The sequence below is a fragment of the Macrosteles quadrilineatus genome, unplaced genomic scaffold (assembly GCF_028750875.1).
Source record: "Macrosteles quadrilineatus isolate MER2022 unplaced genomic scaffold, UCM_ALF_1.0 Scaffold_4__1_contigs__length_99947679, whole genome shotgun sequence".
In the NCBI taxonomy this organism is placed as follows: Eukaryota; Metazoa; Arthropoda; class Insecta; order Hemiptera; family Cicadellidae; genus Macrosteles; species Macrosteles quadrilineatus.
In genome coordinates this window covers 85,502,271-85,527,687 of record NW_026542597.1, presented here as the reverse complement: position 1 = coordinate 85,527,687, position 25,417 = coordinate 85,502,271, and the positions used below count along the sequence as shown (strand labels likewise).

Sequence of the window (25,417 nt, the reverse complement as noted above, 5' to 3'; positions counted from 1 at the left end):
TAAAAGCCTTAAAATTCACAGAGCCCAATGTAATTTTAAAAATTAATTTTTAGTCATTCTATTTCTAATATTTACCAATTTCTCCTCTCATAACCTATCTTTTAACTCATCTCCATCCTCTTTCCTTCATCCAGTTTCCTTTCTCCCTTCTACACTCTCACTTCCTCCTTAAAACCCTTCACCTCCTCACCCTTATCTACTACTTCCACAACCTACCTGGACCATAGCCATGACGGAGAGACCGAAGGCTAGTGAGATAAGGACGAGGTCTGCGGGAGTGCTCTGGTCGCCAAGGTTTAAACAGCTCATGCAGCCGAAGAAGTTGAGGACGAAAGTTCCCACCAGCTCAGCGATTAACGCCTTGCCGAGGTTGTTCTTGTTGTCGTTCAGCTCCGAGAGCCCAACTCGGTCCTTGATCGTGGCCATCTTGTCTGAAAAAAGATCAATCGTTAAACATTTGAGGGAGAAAAAATATTTCATCGTCTTGAAGATAGACTTTTAGATGATATCAAACTACACATTACGTTTTACTTAGTGGACATTTAATCTATATTCGCTGTAGCCATTTTTATATGGGTTTTGACTAGTATAACTAGCCAACAACAGAATGTACTGCAGTAGAAAGTTGTGTTTTGTTTCATCAGTTGGTGTTTACTGTGATAAGTAACCGAAATGATGCTAGAGTTTGCAATATGCCCTTTTAGGTTTACTTGGTTGAAATGTAGGTGTATCCTAAAAGGCAAACATGTTTCTTGAAAACCTTTTTTTCACAGCTCTAGTGTACATCGCAGGGAATATCTACGCATACTGTTAGAAATATATTTGCCTGTTTAGTTGTAGATGTGCAGAATTCCTTTATTAACTAATTGAGGCAAGAAAGCAAAAGAAAATGATTTTAAAATCTTAAAAAAAGAATTTCATAAACATCATGTGATGCCATGCTGGTACAAAATAAAAACGAAATATAAACAGAAAATCAAAAGAAATGGAAGAAGTTCCAATCACATGTTTTATTTACAGCGTGGGGTGAAAATAGAGAAGTTTACACAATAGATATTTTTGGTTGAGTTTTTAACCATGGGACGAGCTCTAGTTCAACACAAATTAGCATAATAGAAATGTCTGTGGCTGAATTTAACTAGTCTACGTCCAGTCCATATTGATCTTAAAGATTGACATAGATTCAACATGGGAATGGATGCATACTTTTTTCGATACTTTAAAAGTTGAAGTCAATGCTATTATGACATCGATTATTTTGGATAGTTTTGTTCCACATCCAAAATTGTTATCTCCGAAGAACGTTTTAGGTAGGCCTATAAATGAGTTTTTAAACTACATGATTTACCAATGTATACTGATATTGATGTGTCTAATATTGATCCAAAATAAGTATCCGTCGACACAAATTTTAGTGAAGCGGTGTATCCTTCACAAATAATGATCAATTTCACCTTACAATGATGCTTGATGTCACTCTATCCTTCAAAGTAGCAGGAGGTCTAATATACTGAGTGGCCCATCAATAACTGGTGAAGAAGTCTTTGAAACGATTTGTAATCAGGACACCTTTATCGTGTTACTGTAAAAACTAGTGTTGGTAAAAAAATGTTTTATCATCATATTAGCACTATAAGGTAGAGTGTGATTTATAGTGTGATTGTACGACTGAAAAAGAGTATAGGACGATCTTTGGATTGACTGCAAGTCAATTCAGAAATATATTATTGATGGATAGGTAAAACGCAGTATATTCAATTTCATTTCTTAAATAGTTATTTTTGTAACTAGTGTGCATTTGCTAATATTGTTCCTCATTATATTTTTCCTACGTTTACAATAAATCGTATAAATAATTAGTCTTTCAAACACTGTACAACACGTTTTTAGGTTAGGTTAAATCCAAACATTGAACGAAATGGGAATCGCTGCACTAGCTGATCGTAGTCGTAGTATCTTTAAGTGTTGTATATTTTCAAGCGTACACGGATTACCTGCTTAATAAAAGCACGCGGTTTTCTGTTGTTTGGTTGTAATACTGGTATGCGCCAAAGTAAAAACAGCGCGCCAAAGTAAAAACTGTGCGCCAAGTAAGGCTTTCTGTTCTTATAATCTGTGCTAGGGAGCCCACTTTGTCGGGTGACTTTAGGAAAAATTAATTATATTGTCATCGAAACAACCAAAGTTAATTAATGCAAGCTCCTTCTAATCTTCTTGAAATTCATGAGCCAATTGTGAAGACTAAGCAAATGTAGAGGTAATTCATGATACTCATGTGTTGCGGTGCATGCAATTAGTATGTTGGATGTGTTAGTATGGATGTGATTCATTTTTATAGTAAATTCTCTATTCCAACTTGAAAGGCCGGATAAATTATTACGCTTTCATTGAGTCTAAAATGAAGTTGAGTTATAAACAAAAATTCCTTAATAGCTTCCAGACTGTCAACAATCGTAATGAACAGTTTCACTCAAGTCGTTAAAACATTAGTCAAACAAACTTTAAAAAGCATTTGAGAAGTAAAATCTTTAAAAATCATTTGAACAGAGAGAAATATCGTACGTTGGTGAACTTTTAATTTCTCTCGACTATTATTATTAATTTCACATCTTCACTAAAGAGAAAGTACATAAATAATTTCAAACAAAGAAGAATCAGCCAATCAAACGTAGCGAAAGAAAGCGTAACGGTTAGTACTCTTGGTCCATGACACTGTGGTGTTATGGTGTTTGTACCCCATAACCCGTCACCATAAACAGCTGATCAAGAGGTAAGAAGTAACGACTCAGAAACATCCGCTAATTACGCCCGTTGTTTCTCAAACTTTCTCCTTTCTCTCAGCAATTTTTATCACTCAATCTAGTCCCGCCATTGACAAGGTTAAAGCTAGCCTTTCTCTAGTCCAAGTTTGGCATAACTGGGGAATAATGGGTGGAATGAGACATAATGGGTGGCTGAATACGAAGTTTTGCAGAGAACTTACGATATATTATCTTATTTATCTCTTATTTATTGCGATATATCGGGTGAATATCAGTTCAATATTCATATCGTATCGGATATAGTTTTCGTTCGATATAAATATCGATTGTATGTTTTTCAAGATTTTTTTTCACACTGAGCGGTGGTTAGGTTAGGTTGATTCAGGCTTAGTTTAACTTATGATAATAACAAACAAGGAACCATTTATAACTCTATTGTAACTGTTCTAACTTAGTAAGTTTGGAAAACATTAATAGAAAATGTATGCATTTATGATTGTTTCAAATTCATAGATTCACACTATTTCCATTAAACTAACTTTAACTTATATTTAGTCGTCTTAAGTATGGCTGTTAAATTCACCAAAATTCTTTCTGAAACCACTGGTGTCTAAATTTACGTGTCATATTACACAAACTATTTTAAAAATACTGTCTACGCCTTCATGCAATTAAGTGTAGACCAAATTCATATGTCTAAAATCTATTCCATTTATCTTGCTTTAAAAATTATGTTCTTCCCTTGTAGTAGTTATTTATCTATAAAACCAGCATAGTTCTTTTTCAGCTATCTTAATGTACTATTTTAAAGTTTCCAATTTAAATCTTTGATAAATAACCATTTTCATCTCACACATATCAATCCCATCGAATAAACAACCAAAGCGTATAAAATTACTTCCCCAAAACAATACGGTACCCCACTCGGAATATGACATTCAAATGACAGAGGCTGTATTTGGGTCACGCAACGTACCTTCTACACGCAAACCAATACTGTATTTTCCAGCCTATCCTCCAACACGACATCGTATTGTATTGGATAATTCGGCTAATAATTCAACTAAATAATAAGGAAAGTGAATCAGCTGATCGATAGAGTTCAATGACATTCCAACAATCATCTGGATTACTTTGGATAACATGTGTTTTATAAATGGTCTACAATGTCAAATTGGATATGTTTATGAATAAGTTATGTGATTTCAATCTGTAGTTAGGTAATTTGTTGTTTTGTATGTTCTTTTGAAGAATTTCTAGTGCCATATTCATACAGTAGAACCTTTATTAGACGTCTTGCACAGAGTTTGTGGTCAAGGTTGGTTTAAATGTGATTAGGGGTGATTTCAAATCAAGGGTTTTTAAAATGATATTTGTTATCAAAAGGGTCTTGTTATCAAGGTTCTACTATATTATTTTACAGATTAGGGAAAAAGGTCACTCATTAATGGTTCGTTGTTATTTTATTTACAATATATATTATTTTGACCATAAACTATTTTATTCGTGTTCTTTAATGAACTTGATGTGTTTTTCTTGTTGCTAAAATTGTTTGAAAGAAATTTCATATATAAAATATGAATTAGCGAATCATGTGACTGTTTAAGAGACATATAGACAGTTAGTTTTCTCCATCCCCTATTATCTTCTGTTTTCCTTAGTTCTACATCCCCTATAAACTCCATACCTTATTATTGGATTGTTTCTGTTTTCCTCAGTTCTTTATTATCTATAAACTGTTGTTTTCCTTAATTCTCCATACCCTATTATTGGACTGTTTCTGTTTCCTTTGTTCTTTATTATCTATAAACTTCTATCTTATATTTTCCTTAGTTCTCCATACCCTATTATTGGACTGTTTCTGTTTTCCTTTGTTCTTCATTCCCTATAAACTTCTATCTTATATTTTCCTTAGTTCTCCATACCCTATTATTGGTATGTTTCTGTTTTCCGCAAAGTGTTTTTTCTTTAGATTTTACTTAAGTAAACAAACATACGCCATTCTTTTGCAACATTCCCCTATTCTTTCGTGTGTCATTTCATTTAGGTAAACACAGCAACAGCAGTTGCTTTGTTGACATATTCTAGGCCGGAGTCCGAAGCCACGCTAGGCCAACCGTAACCTTGGCCTAAGGCCAGGACCCCAGTGGAGTTTATTAATGTGCTCTATTCTGGCAAGGATTAAATACCTTGGAGTTGGTGTCATCTTTCGTGAAAAAGGAACACACTTGTATTCTGAGGGTATAACTTTGCAACGATTTAGTTATTATTTTGGGTTTCTTTGATAATAATGGGTTTTGATATTTAAGAGTTCTTTAAGTTTTTAGTTTGTGTGTATTATTTTTTAGTGATGAGGTTTGCGGGTACTATGGTATTATACACATCACACTGGTACATTGACTTCCAAATAAGATATAAATTTGTTTAAATAAAAAAAATATTCCTAACCTAACCTAATCTAAAACATAGTCCACCCTTAGGTTAGGTTTGATTTGGTTATGCTATAATTAATTATTATATGTGGTCCGTATAATACCAAAGTACCAGTTTACGCTTAGGGTACTTGATACTTATAAACCAATTAGGAAGGTAATAAACAAGGTCTTGAAATGAGAAGAGATGTTTTGGTGTTAAAGCAAATACAATTTTGTACAAAATATCTTATTCTGGTACTTTCATAAATACTCAATACCCTTTAAAAACTACAAAACTATTTCATAATACATCGTATTAGGAAAATCCCTAAGATGTTAATAATTGGAAAATGTTGTTGTTCTTTGGACTTAATTCTGTTCACAAAACTTAGTCGCTTTAAGTTATAGCTGATTGACGTTTTGGCCAACTTCAGCTGTTGAGCATTTTTTTTTAAAGTTAGGATCGAGTGGAGAAGATTAATTTTTTCTCCTGGAACCACCTACATTTTTTGATCGGGGTACATATAATAAATTTGCATGACTTAGAAATCAGCCAATCTTGGTAAACATGAAGAGGGTGATGAAATCTTAATTTTACACTTTTACTCTCACATTAAATTCACACTTTAACTCATTACTCTTCGTGGTGTCCCTGTATTGTTTATTCAAGCTAACTATCTTATTCACTTTGCTGCACGACAAATCTAAGACAGATCACCCAACAATACTAAGTACGAAGACAGGCAATTTATAAACAACGTACGTCGGGAAGATTCAAATCTAGGTTGATTCACTGACTCAGACCTAATTGCATTCAACTGCATTCCAAATTGGGATAAAGAAAAGCAAACCAGTTCCATTACTTGGATGACATTGACAGATAGACTGAATGGCTAATGGCCTTGGAAGTTGCAGAAGCTTATCTAAAGCTTGTCTTAAGCTTGCGTGGGTTCTGGTTTTGCGAATACGCCTGACAGATGATCTTGATTTATACATTTGTTTACGAGCAAATATATGGCTCAGTTTCTTATATGAATTATTTGTTCGTCACTCTGTGGCATAGATTTTTTCAGTGTAATAAATTGTTGACTTTTAACATTAACATTGCTTATATGGTGTAGATAAAACAGGAAAAACATTTTGCAATGTAAATCAATGAAATTGTAATAGCCAACTACGGCTTCAACAATAAGACTATATTTGTTTCAAGACCCATTTGCACAAAAACCTTGAGGCTTGTTTCTATAAATGGATATCGTAATAAAAATTATTCCATTACTTCTTTGAATCAGTTTGTAATTGTAAACAGCCTGCGGACACGTGTGTCTTCAAGATCATTGTAATAAATATTACACTTCTAAATGAACAAAACATTGAAACAAAAACAATAACAGAGAATCGTAGTCTTCTTGTGATGACTGTGTCAATATCGAAAAATCTACTCAAAAAATCAATAACAAAATTTATTTTCACCAAAAGATGCTGATTCAGTTACATTCTTAGGTTTTCACGCTTCTTTTGTACTTCTTTCAGCATTTGCTATCTAGAATCATGAAATTGACTCCTAATTTGTTTAACATCAACTAAAGATAGCCTAAAGACTATTCAAGTCTCAAATGTTGTTTTGCGAAAGTAATATCCCTTGACAAGACTTCAGCGAGAGCTTTCGAAGAAGAGTAAAACGTAGTGTAAGTTGCAGGAATTAGCGGTTTCTTTTCGCCCGCATGCACGAAGAGAACCAGTTCTGAAGACTTTTTGCCTTCTGGTAGTTGGAACCTGTAATTTGAGGAGGTGGTCGAAAAACCCAGTTGGAGTTCCAACGAATGTGTTGTTTTGTTTTATCTTCAGCATCATCCCACAGGCTACAAGACTTTGTTCAACAGCCCAGTTGTGTCCATTTTGCGGTCGTCCATTTACCGGTCAAGAGCAAAATCGTCCATTTACTGGTCAACCCAAAAATCTGGAGGGATGGGTCAAAAATATTTTTCCATTTTGCAGTCACATATTTCTAAAATCCCGAGAACACGTGAGCCAGGTTGATGACTCAGAGCGGGGAGCCAGGCCGACGTACAACTATTGGTGCCAATAGTATGTGACCAAAAACTATGCACTCCTCCCCCCACCTGCTTTATTTTTGACTAAACCATTTATTTAGCAAAAATAGTTAACCTGCTGTCTGCAAGGTGGTAATACCTACGTGTTTGATAATTACCGTATTATTTAAGTTCGAATTATATAGTTAGTGCATTTTAATAATATCATGAAGACATGATTTGTGATTTCAGAAGAATCTGTCTGTTAATATAACAGTGGCTCCGTCAACAACTCCTCGTGAAGATCTAAATCTTGACATCTGCAAACACTCAAGAAGTACTGTTGCTGCTTTATGTGCATGGAACATATTCATTCAAAATAGTCAGGTATTCTAGGAATCGAAACCTGACCACAAATTGGAAAACCTCCCTCCCTAGAGCCTCCTCACCCCCACACTTGACCGGTAAATGGACTGACCGGTAAATGGACTGACCGGTAAATGGACTGACTGCAAAATGGAAGACACCCAAGACTGTTCAACAGCCCGAACTGATTCCTGAACTCTTGGGTAATACCTATTATTTTTGCAAGTTTGCAAGTTTGTGGTTTGAACGATGTTATGTATTTCACTCCACTCGGAAAGGTATTCAGCGTTCTTTTAACTATTGTGATTAATGTTTCGTAAATAGCTAGAACCTTTGACTATCAATACCTAGAACATTTGTTAGTAAAACGTTTTCTGCAGCTTTTCCTTAGATTCTTCCTTATAAATTCAACCAAAAGATAGATGCATTGTCAAGCTGACATTATGTTTTACACACAACAAATAAAAACTTATCTTCTTGCATCCCACCATAAACTTAGGATAACACGTTCGGTTTCTAAACAATCTTTTCGTGAGTTTTGCGTCCCATACCGCTTGAATGCGCTCATGTCAATAAACGCGTATTCCCCCTTTTTATTTAGTCAAACTTTTACACTTTGCATTTAACTTTAAGGATTTCATACCGGAAAACAAACACAAATTCACATATAAATAGTTTTGTTTTCGAAATTATCAACTTTGTGAAAATGCCAATACAATTAAGAGAAAACATTAACGCACTCGAATTTTAACGGCTACAAAAACACTTAATCAATAATAGGATAGTGTATCATTGGGGTGTGAGTTTAAGCCTTTATTGCATATTTTGTTCATTATGTATAATTACCCTCATATTCAGTGTACGTGCAGAACTATCAACTTACTCAACCTTTGATAACAAAAACCGTTCCATGTAAACTTCCTAGCAAAACATTCCAGCATAAACAAACCTTTCCACTCAATATGTTTCCATTTCGTTCTTATCATTTTGTTTGGACACCAGCTATCAGTTACCAAACAGGGCTACCGGTTAGTTTCTGTTTGTGGCTCTTATCATTTGATGCGTTTGATGTAATGCATCAAGTGATCAGTCTCAAGTATTCTTAAGTGTCCTGGGTCACAGACGATAAGTAGAAACTCTTATCATTGACGTTATCAACAACAAGTCCCAGATGCCTTCGGAAGCATTCCGTTCTCACAGCTATAAATTGAATCTAAATATAAAGGATTTCTTTGATCCATTATTAAAATTGACTTCCTCGTTGACAATTTTATGGTTATTGTGATATAGTGATTGAAAGCCTGACGTGTTTAGTCTAATTACATTATCTATAGTAACAGTGACAAGACTTTTTACTATGTATATATTTAATGGTGTTCTGTCCTAGCTTACACTATAAAAGAAACTAGCTATAACCTGTCTGTATAACTGGCTATAGTCAAATGTCCATAGTTGTAAAGTCAAAAATAAGTTGCATGCAATTTAGAAAGGACTAATTTAAAGTAAAAGTTTGTTGATTGTCATAAAACGCTTAAATGATTTCTGACTAAACAAATAATCGATAGCTTTTAGATTGAAAAAGTAAACTGTGAATGTTTTCTATTAGTACTTATTAATAATTACAACCAAAGAAAAGAACTTGGATTTGGCGTTACATTCTTTTAAATCAACACAAAAGAATTAAGTAGACATTCCATCCCCATGTTAAAGTTGTAGCCAGGTTTTTAATAAAATTTGTCTTAGTTGATGTGAGCCACCTACAGATTGCGCTGATCTAAATTACTGATTTCTGCCGATTACACGATGGTTTTTACCAAGTCAAACTGATGGTATGACTTATTATGAGCTATAGCAGCTGTTGTGACCCAGCAACTATGTCAGTAACAAAAAATAAGGTACAAAATAGAGTTTTAAACACCCATACAGTGACTGGCGACACAACTACATTATTTTTTAGTAAAAAAATTGGCGACATCTGATCCATATAGATGGGATGTCTTCTTCTGTATCCAATAGTCAATGGTAATAGTTAAGGCGTTGAATTAAAGGGGAGAGCAAGACTTCTATCTCGGTGGTCCCGGGTTCAAATCCAACTAATCCCCATTTTATGTCATATTACCACTTAATAATTCGTAGTTGATACTACGAAAATTTACAATAGTTTAATAGATTTTACCACGTATTCATTGGTAAACTTTCTTGTCTTGTGCCGATTTTCTTTGTGATTCATTGCAGATCTACTCTACGAATCGTTCAGCGACACTAACGCCCAAAATATTATTTTTGGATCCAAACTCTGAGCGGCGTTCCGACCAACTTCTAATGCGGAACCGTCGACAGCGGAAATAAATTTGGCGCAAACGTCGTCAGCTGACGGAAAATGAAAACCGACTTCCGTTGCAAGATGGGAAGTAAGGCTTTTAGCAATTCATGGACTGTTACTGTGTTAATCGCTTTCTTTTCAAGTTGGGAATATTTAAAGATTCAATTTAGCTTACAAAATCATTATAAAAATTGTAAAAAGCAGGAATATAAGGTGTGTTAAGTATGATGACAAAAAGTATTCCGAAAATTGATTACTTTCTTTAATGTAACCATTAATGAAACTTTGATTTCATTACATCTTGCTAAAGTTTCCCAAATTATTTACTACGAAAGTGTAGGTGACCAAACAGGTTATCCGCCAAAGGATTACCTACGCACTCGCCCATGCAGATCGTCCGTCTTGAATATTTGCGTTTTTATGAGGCTCATTCGTAGGGTATATTTCAAAACGTCCAAACATTAAAGGGAACGATTCTAAGCGCATTTGAAATGTTTGGCCAGGAATAAGTTGTGAATAAACTTACATGCCTTATTAAAATTACAAATCTTCTGTTGATTATTGAGTATTACAAAGAATAAAATATAGACTTCAGCTGTGCTGCGGTTACCATAGGTTCACACCTCTGGGAGCGCCATGTAGTTAAGGCCTACGTGCTTAGTCAACTATACCGAATAGGTGGCGTAGTAGCCAATGTAGTATTTTGACGTAGTAGGGATTGCTATATTGTACAAAACTGGGGTTTTAAAATGCAATCCTCATTTTTTACCTGTCATAGTTAGAACACCATTAGTTCGATTCTGATTAAAGTCAACCTCTTATGACTCGAAACTAAACCCACCTGTGCATTATTTTTTATTTGTTATAAATAGTCATGAGAAAACAATTCCAACTTAGTCACCAACTAAGACACAATCTTTTATCAATCTCAATCACTCATCTTCTAAAATTTGCTAGTGTTTCAGCATAAAGCTTATAATCTTCAATTTGACCCTAACCACCAAAGTCCGTTACATTTCGGATTTCAAACTCTTTTTTTTCAAAGACCTGTGAGCAGCTGGTCCAGAGCCCAGTGAGAACAAGAAGACCTTAACGACTACATGCGTGATAATGGCTATAATCAATGTCCGAGCATTCCGACAGGACTGGACTTGTTGATCATTGTTGTCTTCCGATCTCCATACCTCTGGCTATGATAATGTAACAACCTCTGGTTGTGTAACGTGCAATTTGATATGTGCATTGCAATGAGTTTCAACTTTGTTGGTTTTGTTGAGTTGGTTCGAATTGCTAGTTTCGTTCGGAGTTTTCACTTTCTATTTGTACGATTGTGGGATATTCGGCCAGTAAAACATTATATTTTAATAATGTAGAGAGAAAGAAGTATTAATTGAAACAAAGATTATTAATTATTATTATTACTGACTAAAATTAGGACATAACTGGGTGTATTTTTTACCTAAATATGGATGAAGGGTGTACAGGGGTGCAACCGTATTCATTGCTATAGGTCTAAATGTTGTAAAAGAGAATTTGGTCATGAGTGTAGAATTGAGTGAAATGCCCTGTGTAGCTTACGAAACAGCTGTTTTGTTTTAGCTAGAACCAATTATTATAAACCACAGCCTACAGCAATGCCCATTTAAACATTTGTGAGTTTAGTCATAGACAAAAATACTAAATATAGACCGTCAGCTGTGCTGCGGTTACCACAGATGGCTTAGTAGATTGGTGTGTGGTTAAAACTGCAAATAGGGTTCGGATTGTTTTCTTAAGATTTATAATTCGTCTATCCAAACATTAATATTAAATATTGCAGGTAGACTTTACTTTTAAACTGTCATACCTCAAGTTTTTATACTATTGTTTCTTTCTCATATCAGAACAGATTTCTTGAGGTGCTGTACTTTTTAGCTATTTTGCTAGAGGAAAAAAATGAACTCTCTATGTTTGAGAACTTCTTTAATAGTGGCTTACAACATTTTCAAGCGTAGTTAACTGCTTGCAAAGTTGTTTATTAGATTACTGTCCACGATTTGTAGCATTTTAATTCATAACACTTTTCTAAAGAAAAAATACGTTAATCAATCAGATAATTTAGTAAATTCAAATGTTAGTGATGAATGGTACAAAATGTGTTAGTGTGCCTGTTTGAGCTTATGAAGACTTTAGTCCGAACCACACAAGCTGACCTACTTCAATACATGTTGCAATGAGTTTGAGTTTCCGTTTGCAACCATTTCCGTTTTGAGTTTGGGGAAATTCCAAAAAATCTTACTATACCTTTCACCAGGAAGTATTCGTACTACATTCAAAAGTAAACATTCTTGGAACTGCAATTGTGAGCACTGATTTAGAATAATAATCGGACGTTGACCTGTGTGCTTGCCCAAATAGAACTTTCCGATTTAAAAATACCTCCTTTCCTATATCTGACTAGTTGCCACAACCAACCGAATGAGTAATATTGATTATTCGATTGTTTAATTCGATATATCGATCGATATTCTCATTGAGTTGCTTGTGCCAACAGATATGGAAGTGTACCCCAGTATCATGTCTAGGCCTATATAGAAATATTAATATTTGTTTTCGTTGAATAATTTTCAGTTAGAGGCTCACCACATAATCAACACACTAATATTTACCGATTGAGCACAAACACTAAGTAAGAAGAATTCAACTATATGGAACACGAGTACAGACAACAGGCGCAATTGGATAATAACTGCATCCAGGAATTTAACACCGACCCATAAAATAAAGTACTTTACGGTGGGGGCATGGGGGTTTTTGGGAAATGAGTGCTTCAGTATTGGGGTATACATTAAAAATATGTTCTCGGCATTTATGATCATGTCTGTTCAACGAATACAACAATAGGCTAATTAGTGTTTCGCGAACTATGAAGAATGGAATATTTATGAGAATGCATCACTAACCTTCCCTACAATAGAGTCATCTGATTGCGTATGAAACATTGTTTTAAGTCAAAACTGAATATGCGATCATCGTGGTTCTAAGAAACATAAATATGAATATCACAATATTCATATTCACGAGCTTTGTAAAATCACAAAGTGGACAGTTTCAAAGTACGTTCAAGTAGGTCATATAAGTTTTTGTTTAAAGAAATTTAGAGATTTTATAAATCGTTATATCTTATTACGTCTTTGTATACTCAAAAAACAAATTAAATCGTTTACCCCCCCCCCCCCCAAATGGTTAAGTACAAATAACCAGGAAATAAAATACAAACTAAAACTGTAATTTAAAAATGTGATTTACAAATATTTTTTTTTTAATCGTTCCTTGAATTTTTCTTTTCAAAACGCTAGATTAGTACTTTACAAAAAACATGTGAATTTTATTGATCAAGTCCTTGTCAGTTTATTAAGTATAAACAAATATCTGATCAATTAAACATACAATCTCAATACAGTTCTTAGCAGAAACTGAAAGACAAGTCAAAATAGGGTAACATATTACTGTGCAACGGCAGATCAAATAAAAAAAATTATTAACTAACAAATGTTTTAATTTTTCAAGTCCTTGGTAGTAAATGAAATATACAAAATGATTTATAATGATTTTTTAAGCGTTTATTCAGGTTAATTGTTAGTTGAGTGAGAGTACAGCATAACTTATAAACGATGCATGCCTTTTGGTAGTGTTAGTACTTAAGCTCACATTTTTTTTAATTTTTTTATTAAAAAACCATTTATGAAACCTTTTTTTCGTAGACGAGGGTTTACCAAACACGCAATGAATTGCATTCAGTAGAGAATAATGAAGAAGTAGAAAACATAAGTGTAAAAAGCAGAACTACGCTACACGTCATACATATTGAATATGCATGTCTTCGCATGCGGGTAAGATAGTGGTAGCTGTTTGTGATATTGCCAAGAGAAAACCAAAAGTAGTTCAGACGTAAAATATACTATCTAAATACGAATGTTAAAATATTGTTTACAAAAAAATCTAAAGTTTCGTCCCTAAAAGTTTATAGTTTAAATGTTCACTGAGCTAACCTAAGCTAACCTAAGCTAACCTAACCTAACCTAACCTAACCAACCTAACCTAAACTAAACTAAACTAACCTAACCTAACCTAACCTAACCTAACCTAAACTAACCTAACCTAACCTAACCTAACCTAACCTTATTACAATATACAGTGCACAGTGTACAGTGGTTCATAGGTTAAACCTTTCTTTGTTAATTCATAATACACTACTGCGATGGTAAAGTTTATTTAATTCTATGATTTCTAAATAATTTTTACGGTTCTAAGTTGTTCCACATATATATAGTTAGATAGCAGTTTCATGAGATCTAAATCATAACCTTTGGAGAGTGAAATCTTAAGTTCTATTCTGATACGAGTTCTAAATGGAGTGGAGGCTTCCATTGAAAAACATAAAAATAACAAAATCCTACAAATACTTAAGCCACTTTTAACTACTTCACTTTAGACCTACCACCCATTAAAACCCTTTTTGGTTTGGGAATTGCAATTAAGGACTCGAACAAACAACTTTAAGCAAATAGAGGTTTCCATAGCGTTAATGGACTTAGAGCTAGACCTAATTGGTTTTACTTGTATACTTCTATTGTGTGATAAAACTCTGTCGTCTCTATTGTATCTCTTTGTTTCCTTCCAAAACATCACAATACTTATCGATGTCACAATATTTAAACTTAATCCTGTGTGATGTCCTTAGTATTTTTACCTACAAACGTTTTTAAAAATAGCCTTTTCAATTGATTTCAGAAGTATTGTTTACTTACATAACAGCATTGTTTTCTTACTTAACAACATGACTAACGGACCAATGAGGTTCAAGGATTGAGAGGAAAAGAAGTAAAATTGCAATGTTTTAAACGTCAACTTATCAGCTTTTAACACCAATTTAATTGTTAATGAGTGGTGCAATTAGTGGTACAATGTTTCGTCTCATCACTGTTAGTAGCAATGTGAGGTTATAAACGAAAACATAACCTCTCTTAGAAGTTATAAGTAGTGATAGTAAGAAATTACAAAAACTGTCGTAGGTAAAGTAGTGTACGCAACTCGCGTAAATAGTGTTAACGACACTCGTAAATTATTTTAAGGCACCAAGTAAATTTCTACTCGTGTCGTAAAGACTATCTTTACGCGATCGTCGCATTAACTTCTATAACAGTTTAACTTTTGACTTAGAGACTTAACACGAAAGTTAGAAAGTTAACATGCTTAGAAACTTTAAACGGAATGTAAGGGAAAAGACTGAAATAATAAGAAGATTGAAATGGACAAAACCAATTCTAAAGGGTCGCCTTCTAATGGGATAGCCTTTAAATTAGTGTTTATAGAGATGCCTATTTAAACCTAATACATTAACAATTAAATCGTATAAAATAGCTAATATAATAAATGATCAAAATTATGAAAAGATTATTATAACCTTCAAATCGGACTAAAAGGTCAAGAGTAGACTAAATATCAATAATTGTACTTCTTTAAAATACATCCATTGTTTCAATGCAAATATTTGATAATAAATAGTGTGAAAACAAGTATAAAACAATCTGTTGCCTTTTAAGGAAAATTCCATGTACCTTTTACAAAGGAAGAGTAAATTGCATTAGTTTCGGGATTTCACAAATTTGCTGCAAGTTATGCAGCTGAACAGATTTTCTAGAACACTCATTTGTCAAGTAATTTACATGAAAGACGAGGATTCTGAAAGACCACCTACTTACCTTATTACTTACTTCTTTCACAAAATGACACTTGTTAATGTTTTCACTTGGTTTAAAATATTTCCATTCTGTTTTAATAGCTAAGAGGTTAACTTTTCAAACCCTGCGTGCCCTGGAAAATTCGTGGCTTCGTATACTTTATAATTATTTTATATTATTATGTCTTTTAGATCAATTGAGGAGTATATATAAAAAATATTCTTTAATTTAATAATGTCCGTAAACATAAGATTAAGAGAGAGTATTATTAAAAAATATATTTTTAATGGATGCTGAGAATTGTGTATCAAATAAATGGATAGGTTGCTAAATACTTTCAGATAACCTAAAACCATTATCAGCTTTATATTGGTTGAGTGGGAAAATCAAAACCCATTTTAAAACTTTTTAAATCATTCCTAAAAACATGTTGAGTTCCTACATAATGAGAGTGCTCTAGATAAATAATGATAACTAAACAAGCAAAACAATCCTTTCTGAGGAACTCATTTAATATGTTACAACGTATAAAAACTAAATATTGGATTTTATTAACAGAGAAATTTACCCAATAAAAATTGTTTCCTAAGGTGATCTATGCACACAAATTTTGAAGAAAATTGTGATATCATGTTAAACATGCAATACGTCCTTCAAAAATTAAATTATTAAAAAAATTACAAAATACTAAAAGCAATTACCTGTAACAGATTTTAAAACACGCATCGAAGTCAATTTCACATAGAACTCACGTCACAACAATTGATCCAAAATTAAAACCGGAGTTTAATTTTAAGCCGTGGCTTTAATATTTTACACTTGCACAAACGAATGATAACAGAACCTAGCACAGGATGGGAGCAACTGAGGTTAAGATCAATGTAGGAAGTCGATCATAGTCCTCCCTTCTGTCATAAACCCCCTGATTTATTCCTTGGTGTAATCTTATATTGAGCCTGTCGTGTGGGCCACCGTTAAACCTCGACTGACTTGTAAACCATAACTATTAGTGTTCGAATAGAGGTGCATTTAGGACACAAAATCACTGCACGTCTTCTCTTGTTGACTGATAACGTTTATCTGGTCTCTAGATTATTTTACAATTTGATAAGAATATATTAGTACTATAATTGTATGTTTTCAATTTAAAAGGTGAAACTAAATGGGTTGCCTATTCTGGCATCTTACGTGGATAAAATCGCGAAATAATTATCTGATAATGTGTGTGGTTGTATAGAAGCATTTTGCATTATAAAACACAAAAAAGTAAAAATAAATGTTATAAGTTTGTTTAACACTGTGCCTATACAGGCAGTGAAATTAATTAATTGTTGTGATTATTTTTAGTTTTCTGACATGTGTAACAAAGTAAAATAAGTATTACGTTCCCAATTAAATGAGGTCAAAAACCTAAATTTGTGGTAAAAAAATAATAATTGTGTCAAAAACCCTATTATTGTGGTCTACTTAATAAAACTGTAATTATTGTCAATTGTAAATTGGTGTCTATCCACATTGGAATCCATCTACGGACGTAGAACTCATATCACAAAATTTATATTTGAGTATGTAAACTTTCAAATTTGACTTTAGTTATTCAGTTTGACTAACAAACAACAAGAAAAATTACCACTGGTACAAATAGTTTTAACAATTCAACCTAACCCAAGTGCATAGAACGTTTTTTGTTTTTTTTTAGTATACGTGCTCAATTTTATGACGTTTCACGAGTATTTTTATACAACATTTTTTAATATTCGTGTAAATATTAAAAATATATTCTTTCTTCCTAAAAAAAATATGACTTCCGAGAAAATTTACTTTAGGCAACCAACAAACCACTTAAAGACCCATACGATACCAGTGTACTGGTATTACTGAAGTTCCAACAATGAAATAGTTCATTAATCCTTTAATTGTCACAACATATGGTCACTAGAAAGCCATGAGTCAGCTGAAGGCACTAGCTGCGGGCTCAGGCAATAAAAGAAGTTCCTGCACAGTTTATTGTGGGGGACGACCTGGCGATTTGTGAATAGAAAGTAGTCTTGGAACATTCCTTGAGTCAGGTCAAATCCCGTTAGTCTTGCAGATCTTTGGCACAAGTGCTATAAATGTGTGCGAGGTGGTCTACATATCAAAAGGAAAACTGCACGTAGCCATTCAGAACCTGAATGCTTGCAGTGTTCATTGTTTTGACACTCCAGTAGCTTTTGATGGGTAAAAAAAATGCTTTTCTTGACTATTGGCATTGGGCTGTTGGTAAAAAAAAAATGCTTTTCTTGACTATTGGGCTGTTGGTAAATTATGGCTCAATTTTTTTTAAGAAAACGGTCATAGGATCGCTAGTTGGATCCTGAGAAAAGTCTGTTGCTTTTGATGGTTCAAAACGGTACCTTACTGGACTTTTCATATATGGTTCTGGTCGAAGAAACAGCTGATATTAGTCAATAGGAAAGCCAAACGGACCATCAATTAGATTCTTAACTAACTCTGCATTACTATTGGCTTGTAAAGGTATTAGTACTACTACATAGTTAATTAGCACTATTAGTACTACGGTTTCAACTATATTTCACTTAACCTAACCTAACCTAACTTAACCTAACCTAACCTATACTAATCTAACGTAACCCAACCCAACCTAACCTAACTTAGCCTAACACAACCTAACCTAACCTAACCTATTAGATAGAGTACGTCAATCTCTTAGTGAAGATATTAAGTGATTGGTTATTGATAGAATATGAGGTTGCCTACCAACAGATCTCTGAAATTTTAACTACTAACCGGTTGCACCAATATCTTTGGAGTCGAAATTTGTGAGGCTGGAAATATCCAACCCATCGAATATTTAAAAGTATTTAGGGATTTATCACATCTTGTTTTGTACGTAAACAATAGCAACATTTTTTGTAAGCAAATTATTCAAAGTTACTTAAATCAACACTTCATCTCTCTTATAGCATAATCGTGACAAAATTATATTTTATGTCAAACATGACATAGTTAGAACTTACCTTCTTACATTATGTACCGTATTTACTGTAAACAATGCTAAGTATTTTTAGACGCTCATTTGCCTCATCAAGCTCGTGACCGCGTTGACCTTAGAGCATGAATCCTTCAAACATAACCCATTAGGTAATCTTCTGCAGTTAACAATGTTTTGGCGTTTAGGTTACACAATTCCGGTATAATATACTACTTCCTTATCTCTTGAGAATGAATTTCACGGGGTTGTAGCTTTATGTCGCAAAACTGAGGAAGTAGAGTTACTCTACTTCTAGGAGAAAGTCTTACAGTAAAGTAGTTAATTTGCTCTTACTTTTTTGATCTCTGCATGCAATTGAATACTTTCATGAAAAAGGATAGGTTTGTCTTTATGACAACTAAAATACATTAAAGACTTTTTATTTGTTAATAAGCAACAAATACAGTTATAGCATTTTTCAAGGAAAATAAATTATGAAGTGGAGATTGCATAGATGTGTGGAATGAGCTTTGTTACCGGCATTGACCTGGGGTATTAAAATTGAAGAATTTCTATCCTATTTGTAAAATCACTGGTCTTTTTTAGAAGAAGGGTGGCGGCCCTACAGTTTAGGTTGGGTGATTTTTGAGTTTTTTTTTATTATTACTGTTCAATAAATATAAAAAAGTGTGTAAAGCTATAAACTAACCTCCTAACCTAAACTGTGGGTTTTCCACAGTTTAAATAGTCACAGCCTCCTTCTGAAAAAGACCCATACCTGATTTTGATGTTTGTTTCATATGTTAGATGGCACTAAAAGCATTAAAATATGTCTCACAAATTTGAGGAGAAATTGCACAACTTAATTCCTTAAAAACAATGACTTTATACAGTGACGTACTTAAGTAAGTTTAAACTGAATAGAAAAAGGAAAAAGACCAGAGTAACTTTTTACTTATGATCAGCTGTTTCATTAACCAGAACCGAATTGAAAGATCCATGATCAAGGAAAGCTTGGCACATAACTATTATAAAGCACAATATTACTATCCTCTGGTTAATACAGTAGGAATTATAGAGTAGAAAAGTAAATGTGTTCCATCGTATTAGTTTTAAAGAATACTAGAAAAAATACCGGTATGGCTCAAAAAAACATAAATAAATAACGTTTTTGGCCCAAAAGTAAACAAATCCCCTATACTTATAGCATTAATTGACATATGGTTTTGTTTACTTTCGGGCCAAAAACGTCATTTGTTTATAGTTTTATCCATACCGGTTCTTTTCTAGTATTCGTGGCTAATCCATAAAGATTACGATACATCTAAGGTACTATGTTTAATATGGTTTAATTGTTGCTAAATAGAAACTTAAAACATCTGATCCAGCACTTATATCATAACTCAAAACTTTAGTAATCAAAGACATAAAATAATCTATTACAATCCATAATTTGCACCACTATAATCAACCAGATGCTTAATATTTGTTTACGAAATCCTAAACACAAGTTGGGAAACTTTCTAAACAAAACGGTGATTGCAAATGTTGATAATAATACAGAGGTTGATATTTGTTTTGGACACTGTACTTTAACAAGCAACACATGACAACATTAGAGAACACACTTCTTACATCAGTGTGCCAAAATACCAACAAACCATAACCCCCCCTCCCCCCCCACAGCATTAGTCTGTTGGCACTTGCAACAAAACAATAACATGCTTTAAGAAACCACGTCCAATACAAGTTTGTGGCAAGAATTTCTCGAATTACAATAAGTTATTTATATTTGTTTCGTCCACCATGAGTGATCTTGAAATAGGACTACAAAATAAATAGGAATAGGAATAGAAGAGATTGGTTAGTGTTCTTTAAAGCTACTAAAAATATATTTGGTTAGAAGGATAAGTTGAGTGTTGATCAACTTTTCAAATTCAAATATATTGAGTTTGGATAATTAAGTAGCCAGTTAAGTATGTACACTGAAGGGATAGTATCATGGACAAAAAATTAAATATAGACCACCAGCCGTGCTGCGATTAGCATAGGTTCTGGCGTCCACCGCTGGGAGTCCCTTGTAGTTACGTAGCACGTACGCCGTAACTACACGGCGCTCCCAGCGGTGGATGCCAGAACCTATGCTAATCGCAACACGGCTGACGGTCTATATTTTATTTATTTTTCTATGATAGTATTCACAGTGTTTTTTAAGCATGTTTTGTACTTTGAGGGGAATTTTAAAATCACTCATAGTGTTACTAATTGTTATCTCAGTTTTTACATTCTAAGGGAACATAAAATAATCTCTACTGTATCATAACTTGCAGTTACTTCACGGTAAAGTGTTTAAAGGCAAAAGTGTTTTATTTTTACCATTGAAGAATTGTAGCGTCTAAGTTTGTTTGGCCTAAAAAGAAAGTTTATGTATCGAGCTGACCTGGTATTCGTTAACGTTTGGGATAACAGTATTAGTGTAATGGTTTTAATCATCAGTAGAGAGAAATCGAACTTGCTAATTATACTTCAGTTTGGAAAGGGTATGATTTTTATCCTCTGTTCTACATTTCTTAAAAAAAAATTAACATATGACAAGTTTAGTATTTTTGAACCGGATAATTCACGAAACGAATTAGTACTATGATATTGTAAATGTAAATATTTATGATTATAAAGTGGCTGAATCCTATTATAAACACCGATTTGTACTAGTTCGAAATTACTTTAGAACAACCAAAAGCTGAAAAAATTGGTCAACTGATTGTTTACTGAATTAGATCTAAGAGTTAACACAAAACTAACAATTTAAAATATTGAAACACCAAAATAATTACTTGAATATTTATTTATTTATTTATTCGTACATACGGCAATCGCCATTTTACAAAATATGTTTGATTAAGTATACAGAATATTATGATACATTTTTCTTTCAAAGCCGCTTACATGCAATAATAACTACTAGATTCAATAATTTAAGTTGATTCAGTTGAAGGTACAATTAATATGACACAGAAATAACACAAAAATAGAACATCAAAGACAAAATAGAACAAAGTGAATCTAAGCGCAGTAACAATATAGTTCATGCTACATGCTGATATTGTATGCTGAATATTGATTAAAGAAAAGCTAATACTGTTTTTCCATCTACGATTCCGTCTCTAGTTAAAAAGATTAACAAAATCCAACAAAAAATAGTATGAAATGTATACAAAAGTTATACATTAAACATAATCCTATATAGTAAAAGATTTTTGCAAAACTTATGTCAGCTAGCCTGACTATACTACTGGACCGAATTACACGCAGTTGGTACCAAGTGAAAGATATTTTCCTGTAAATGTGCAGAATCCTTTTATAAATTAAAATAAACTAAAAATAAGCACAAAAATTGATTTAAAAATTGACAAAAATTAACATGGGTCTTATGGGTTGCCATGTTGGTGACGAAATAACAACAAAATATAAACAGAAAATAAAAACAAATGGAATAAATTCCAATCACATGTTTTATTTACATCGTGGGGTGAAAATAGAGAATTCTGTGTATTACATACGGTATTTTTGGTCGAGTTTTCGACCACTGGGCGAGCTCTCGTTTCATCTAAATTATTTTTCTCTTTCAACGTCAACAATACTCTTAATCCAACCATAGCGTGCGCCACAACAATTAACTCTCTCACTCTCTTTTCCATCAACTTAACAGACATCTTCTCCTGAGTATCATTTAATTCTAGGCCTAAGGCCTAACCACTACGTGCCGACACTTGTTAAGGCCAAGGCCACTGCAATCACATATCTGTCTAGCCTAGAGGTATCGAACGTTTATACTCTATGTAATTGACTCGTGTTTGCTTACTCCATGGCGATGCTAATTCGCGAAACTGACTCAACAGACAATAGGTGATTAAAACAATTTGCAAGGGAAATTCTGACATTTTACACTGGCTTTTTTGTAAGTGATTGTGTTTGGATTTAAGAAACGGTTTTGTTATTTTATCGTTTTTGGTGTTGAAAAAACAAGTTTCTAAATGGTGAAATCTTGGAAAATTATTATTTATTTTTGTAATCGTATTTACTTAGTTACACAATGTGCAATCCAAATTAAGTAGTGTTGACTTGAATTACATAGGCTAGCTATGTTAGGATTGAACAGGGCCAATTTGTCTGAAAAGCATATGTTTTTAATTATTGAGGATATATTTTTATCTGATTCTAAAGAATCAGCTTGCCTACACACACATACATTATAGATAAAATATGGCTCATATAAGTTGCCATATGTTTAACTATCATAATTGAAAGTGCTTATCAACACAAAAGCAATATTCTGTTAGGAAAAGTTGAATAAAAAACGTTTATCATATTTCAGAATAAACCAGTATGTTTAGGTATACATCTTACAATGGTCATGGTAGGTACGTCAACGACCAAATGTGGTTACAGTTAAAAAGGAATTTACTAAATTTTATTTAAAAATTACAATTGTTTTATTAAATTACCAATCAAAAAAACATTTTAATCCTTACAATTTATGTTGAATACTTAGAGTATAAAATATGTTTTATAAATTGTATGAACACGAAATTGGTAAATATAAATCTTTAGTAAAAACAATACTATTACAACATTTTCTAAGCACTGCCTTTTGTATTGTTAATCTGTTGCTAGACAAAAGTTAGGAGAGTATTAGTTACAGCTGTTCGCTCCCTCTCTTTCTAGTCATGTTTGCCAACTGTCATAGTCTGTTTCTACTGTTTGAATCTGCAGGTGTCCTATTGTTAGGTTCAATGACTTTCAACTTTAGATTTAATTACTTCTGAACGTCTTGCAGATGGAAGTTAATGTAATTAGTGCTAGTAGAAATTGTATAATTTATAGCTTTAAAGTAGAACTTGTATCTTCTACAATACAGTAAATGTATTTGTATTTTTTTTTATTTGATAATTTTACATATTTTTAATGAAGTGAACACTCTATTTAGGATTACATATCATAAATTCAAAATAGTTAACTAATCAAAACCTGTAAACAATACCAATTCATTTGTAGAAAGATTAACAGTAACTATTTTTAACGTATACAACTTTTTTAATAGACTTGCCTTGTATTAATTTATTAAGTTAAATAAATATATGTTTTTTTATAAAAATAAAAGTTTACTACAAAGATATTTTTAACAAGTCTATAAATAACTTATATTATTTCATTTATTTCAACAGAAATCTTTGAATAAAGACTTATGAAAACCGTTACAAATGTTGTTTATTTTACAAAAATTATTCCGTTTTTGTACGTCAAAAATTGTACAATTTCTACCATTATATTTATGTCTAAAATTATTTAAAAAAGAAAACTATTATTATTTGTAAAATCTTTACAAAAATTTAATACTTATAGAAAAAACCAAGTTATTCACCTAACTAACCAAATAATTAAGTATTCATCCACATAAACAATAAAAAAATCCTGTTTAAAATATATACAAATATTACACACTACAAAAAAATCAATTAAAACATTTTCTTTAATAAATAAATAAACAATATTCCACTCACCAGCTGTTAGTGTGTCCGGGTAGCTCAGAGCACTGTTCAGCAGTTCGTCCACACAACGACTGACTCTACTCCACTCAACGCACTTCTATAACCCCTCCATTCAGATAGTACTATCTACCTGGTGACGTCACGGTTACTCACGGTGGTACCCTACCATGGGGTTCCTGGAGTCTGTGGGAGTAATTGTGGGGATGTGGGAAAATTTTGTAGTTCTGGGTAAATTTGTGCTGGAGTAAAGTATGAGTCATCCATAATGAAAGATGATTTGTAATCGTAATGTAGCCCAAGTGTTATTGTTTTTATTGTAACAGCTGAATTTTTTATGGTTTTTTATGGTACAGTTCAATTGCTATTTACTGTGATGCGACTGAAAGAAACTGGAAATTCTATTTATTCTAAGTGGATAGTTCAAACGTGACAAAGTTTAACGAAATGTTTTCGTCTGTCAATTTTAAACTGCATTCCAGCACCGAAACCTAACGGTAACAAATCTATGAAGGATTATGTAACAGGAACTACCTTTCATCCGTTTGACAACTTGGTGCTATTGGATATAGTGAAACATTTATTGGTACAAATTTCATAAGGCTGGCTTGTAAGCCAAACTCAAACCGTTCTGTAAAAAAAAAAACAAACCAACCTATCTAATATTTTATTGTTTCACAATTGATTGTTCAATTAATCTCTTTCGAGTTTACAAATGACATACAAATTATTCCCATTATCCCTGAAACCTTCACAAATAAGTATTCTACTGATTCCGAGGTCAAGGAAGAACCCGTTCTGTTGAATAAAATCATTAGAGATCACGAACTCCTTCAAGGATGTGAGATTGGTGTGTTTAATTTTACATGTTATCCTTTTAATAATTTTAATTGAAAATTATTCATAGCTAAATGGATATAATGCATAGAGTTTATAAAAGCTTTTTGTGCAAAAATTAAAACTTTAAAATGGTTATTGGCTTTAAAAAACTATAAAGTCTATTGACTTCATCCCTGTTCAAAACATTATATAAGGATAACATTGTTCGTTGAAGATGTTAATGAAAAGAATTCACTTTAAGGTAATGTTTCCTATTTTTAATTGTAAAACAAATGTTTAAGTTTAAGAATAAGCTTTAACATATTTTTATTAAGCCTCTAACAGTGTTATTTTGAATTTTGAAACAAATGTTTTAGTTTAAGAATAAGCGTAAGCTTATATTAATTAAGAACTAAACAGTGTTGGTAGCACATAAATACAGTATTATTTCCAAATT

At 32.8% G+C, this 25,417-nt stretch overlaps 1 protein-coding gene across 3 annotated transcripts in view; it reads right to left on the bottom strand.

The window, feature by feature from the left end:
* Positions 1-24,231, bottom strand: part of LOC128991730 (aquaporin AQPAe.a-like) — a 36,893-nt gene extending 12,662 nt beyond the window's left edge. For all 3 annotated transcript variants that reach the window (XM_054414877.1, XM_054414875.1, XM_054414876.1), the window contains exons 1-2: positions 24,157-24,231; positions 217-431 (exon numbers count right to left, since the gene is read on the bottom strand). In XM_054414877.1, the coding sequence (XP_054270852.1) occupies positions 217-426 (210 nt within the window). In that variant the 5' untranslated portion in view covers positions 427-431; positions 24,157-24,231. The remainder of the gene's footprint in view (positions 1-216; positions 432-24,156) is intronic.
* Between the last annotated feature and the right edge of the window lie 1,186 nt (positions 24,232-25,417).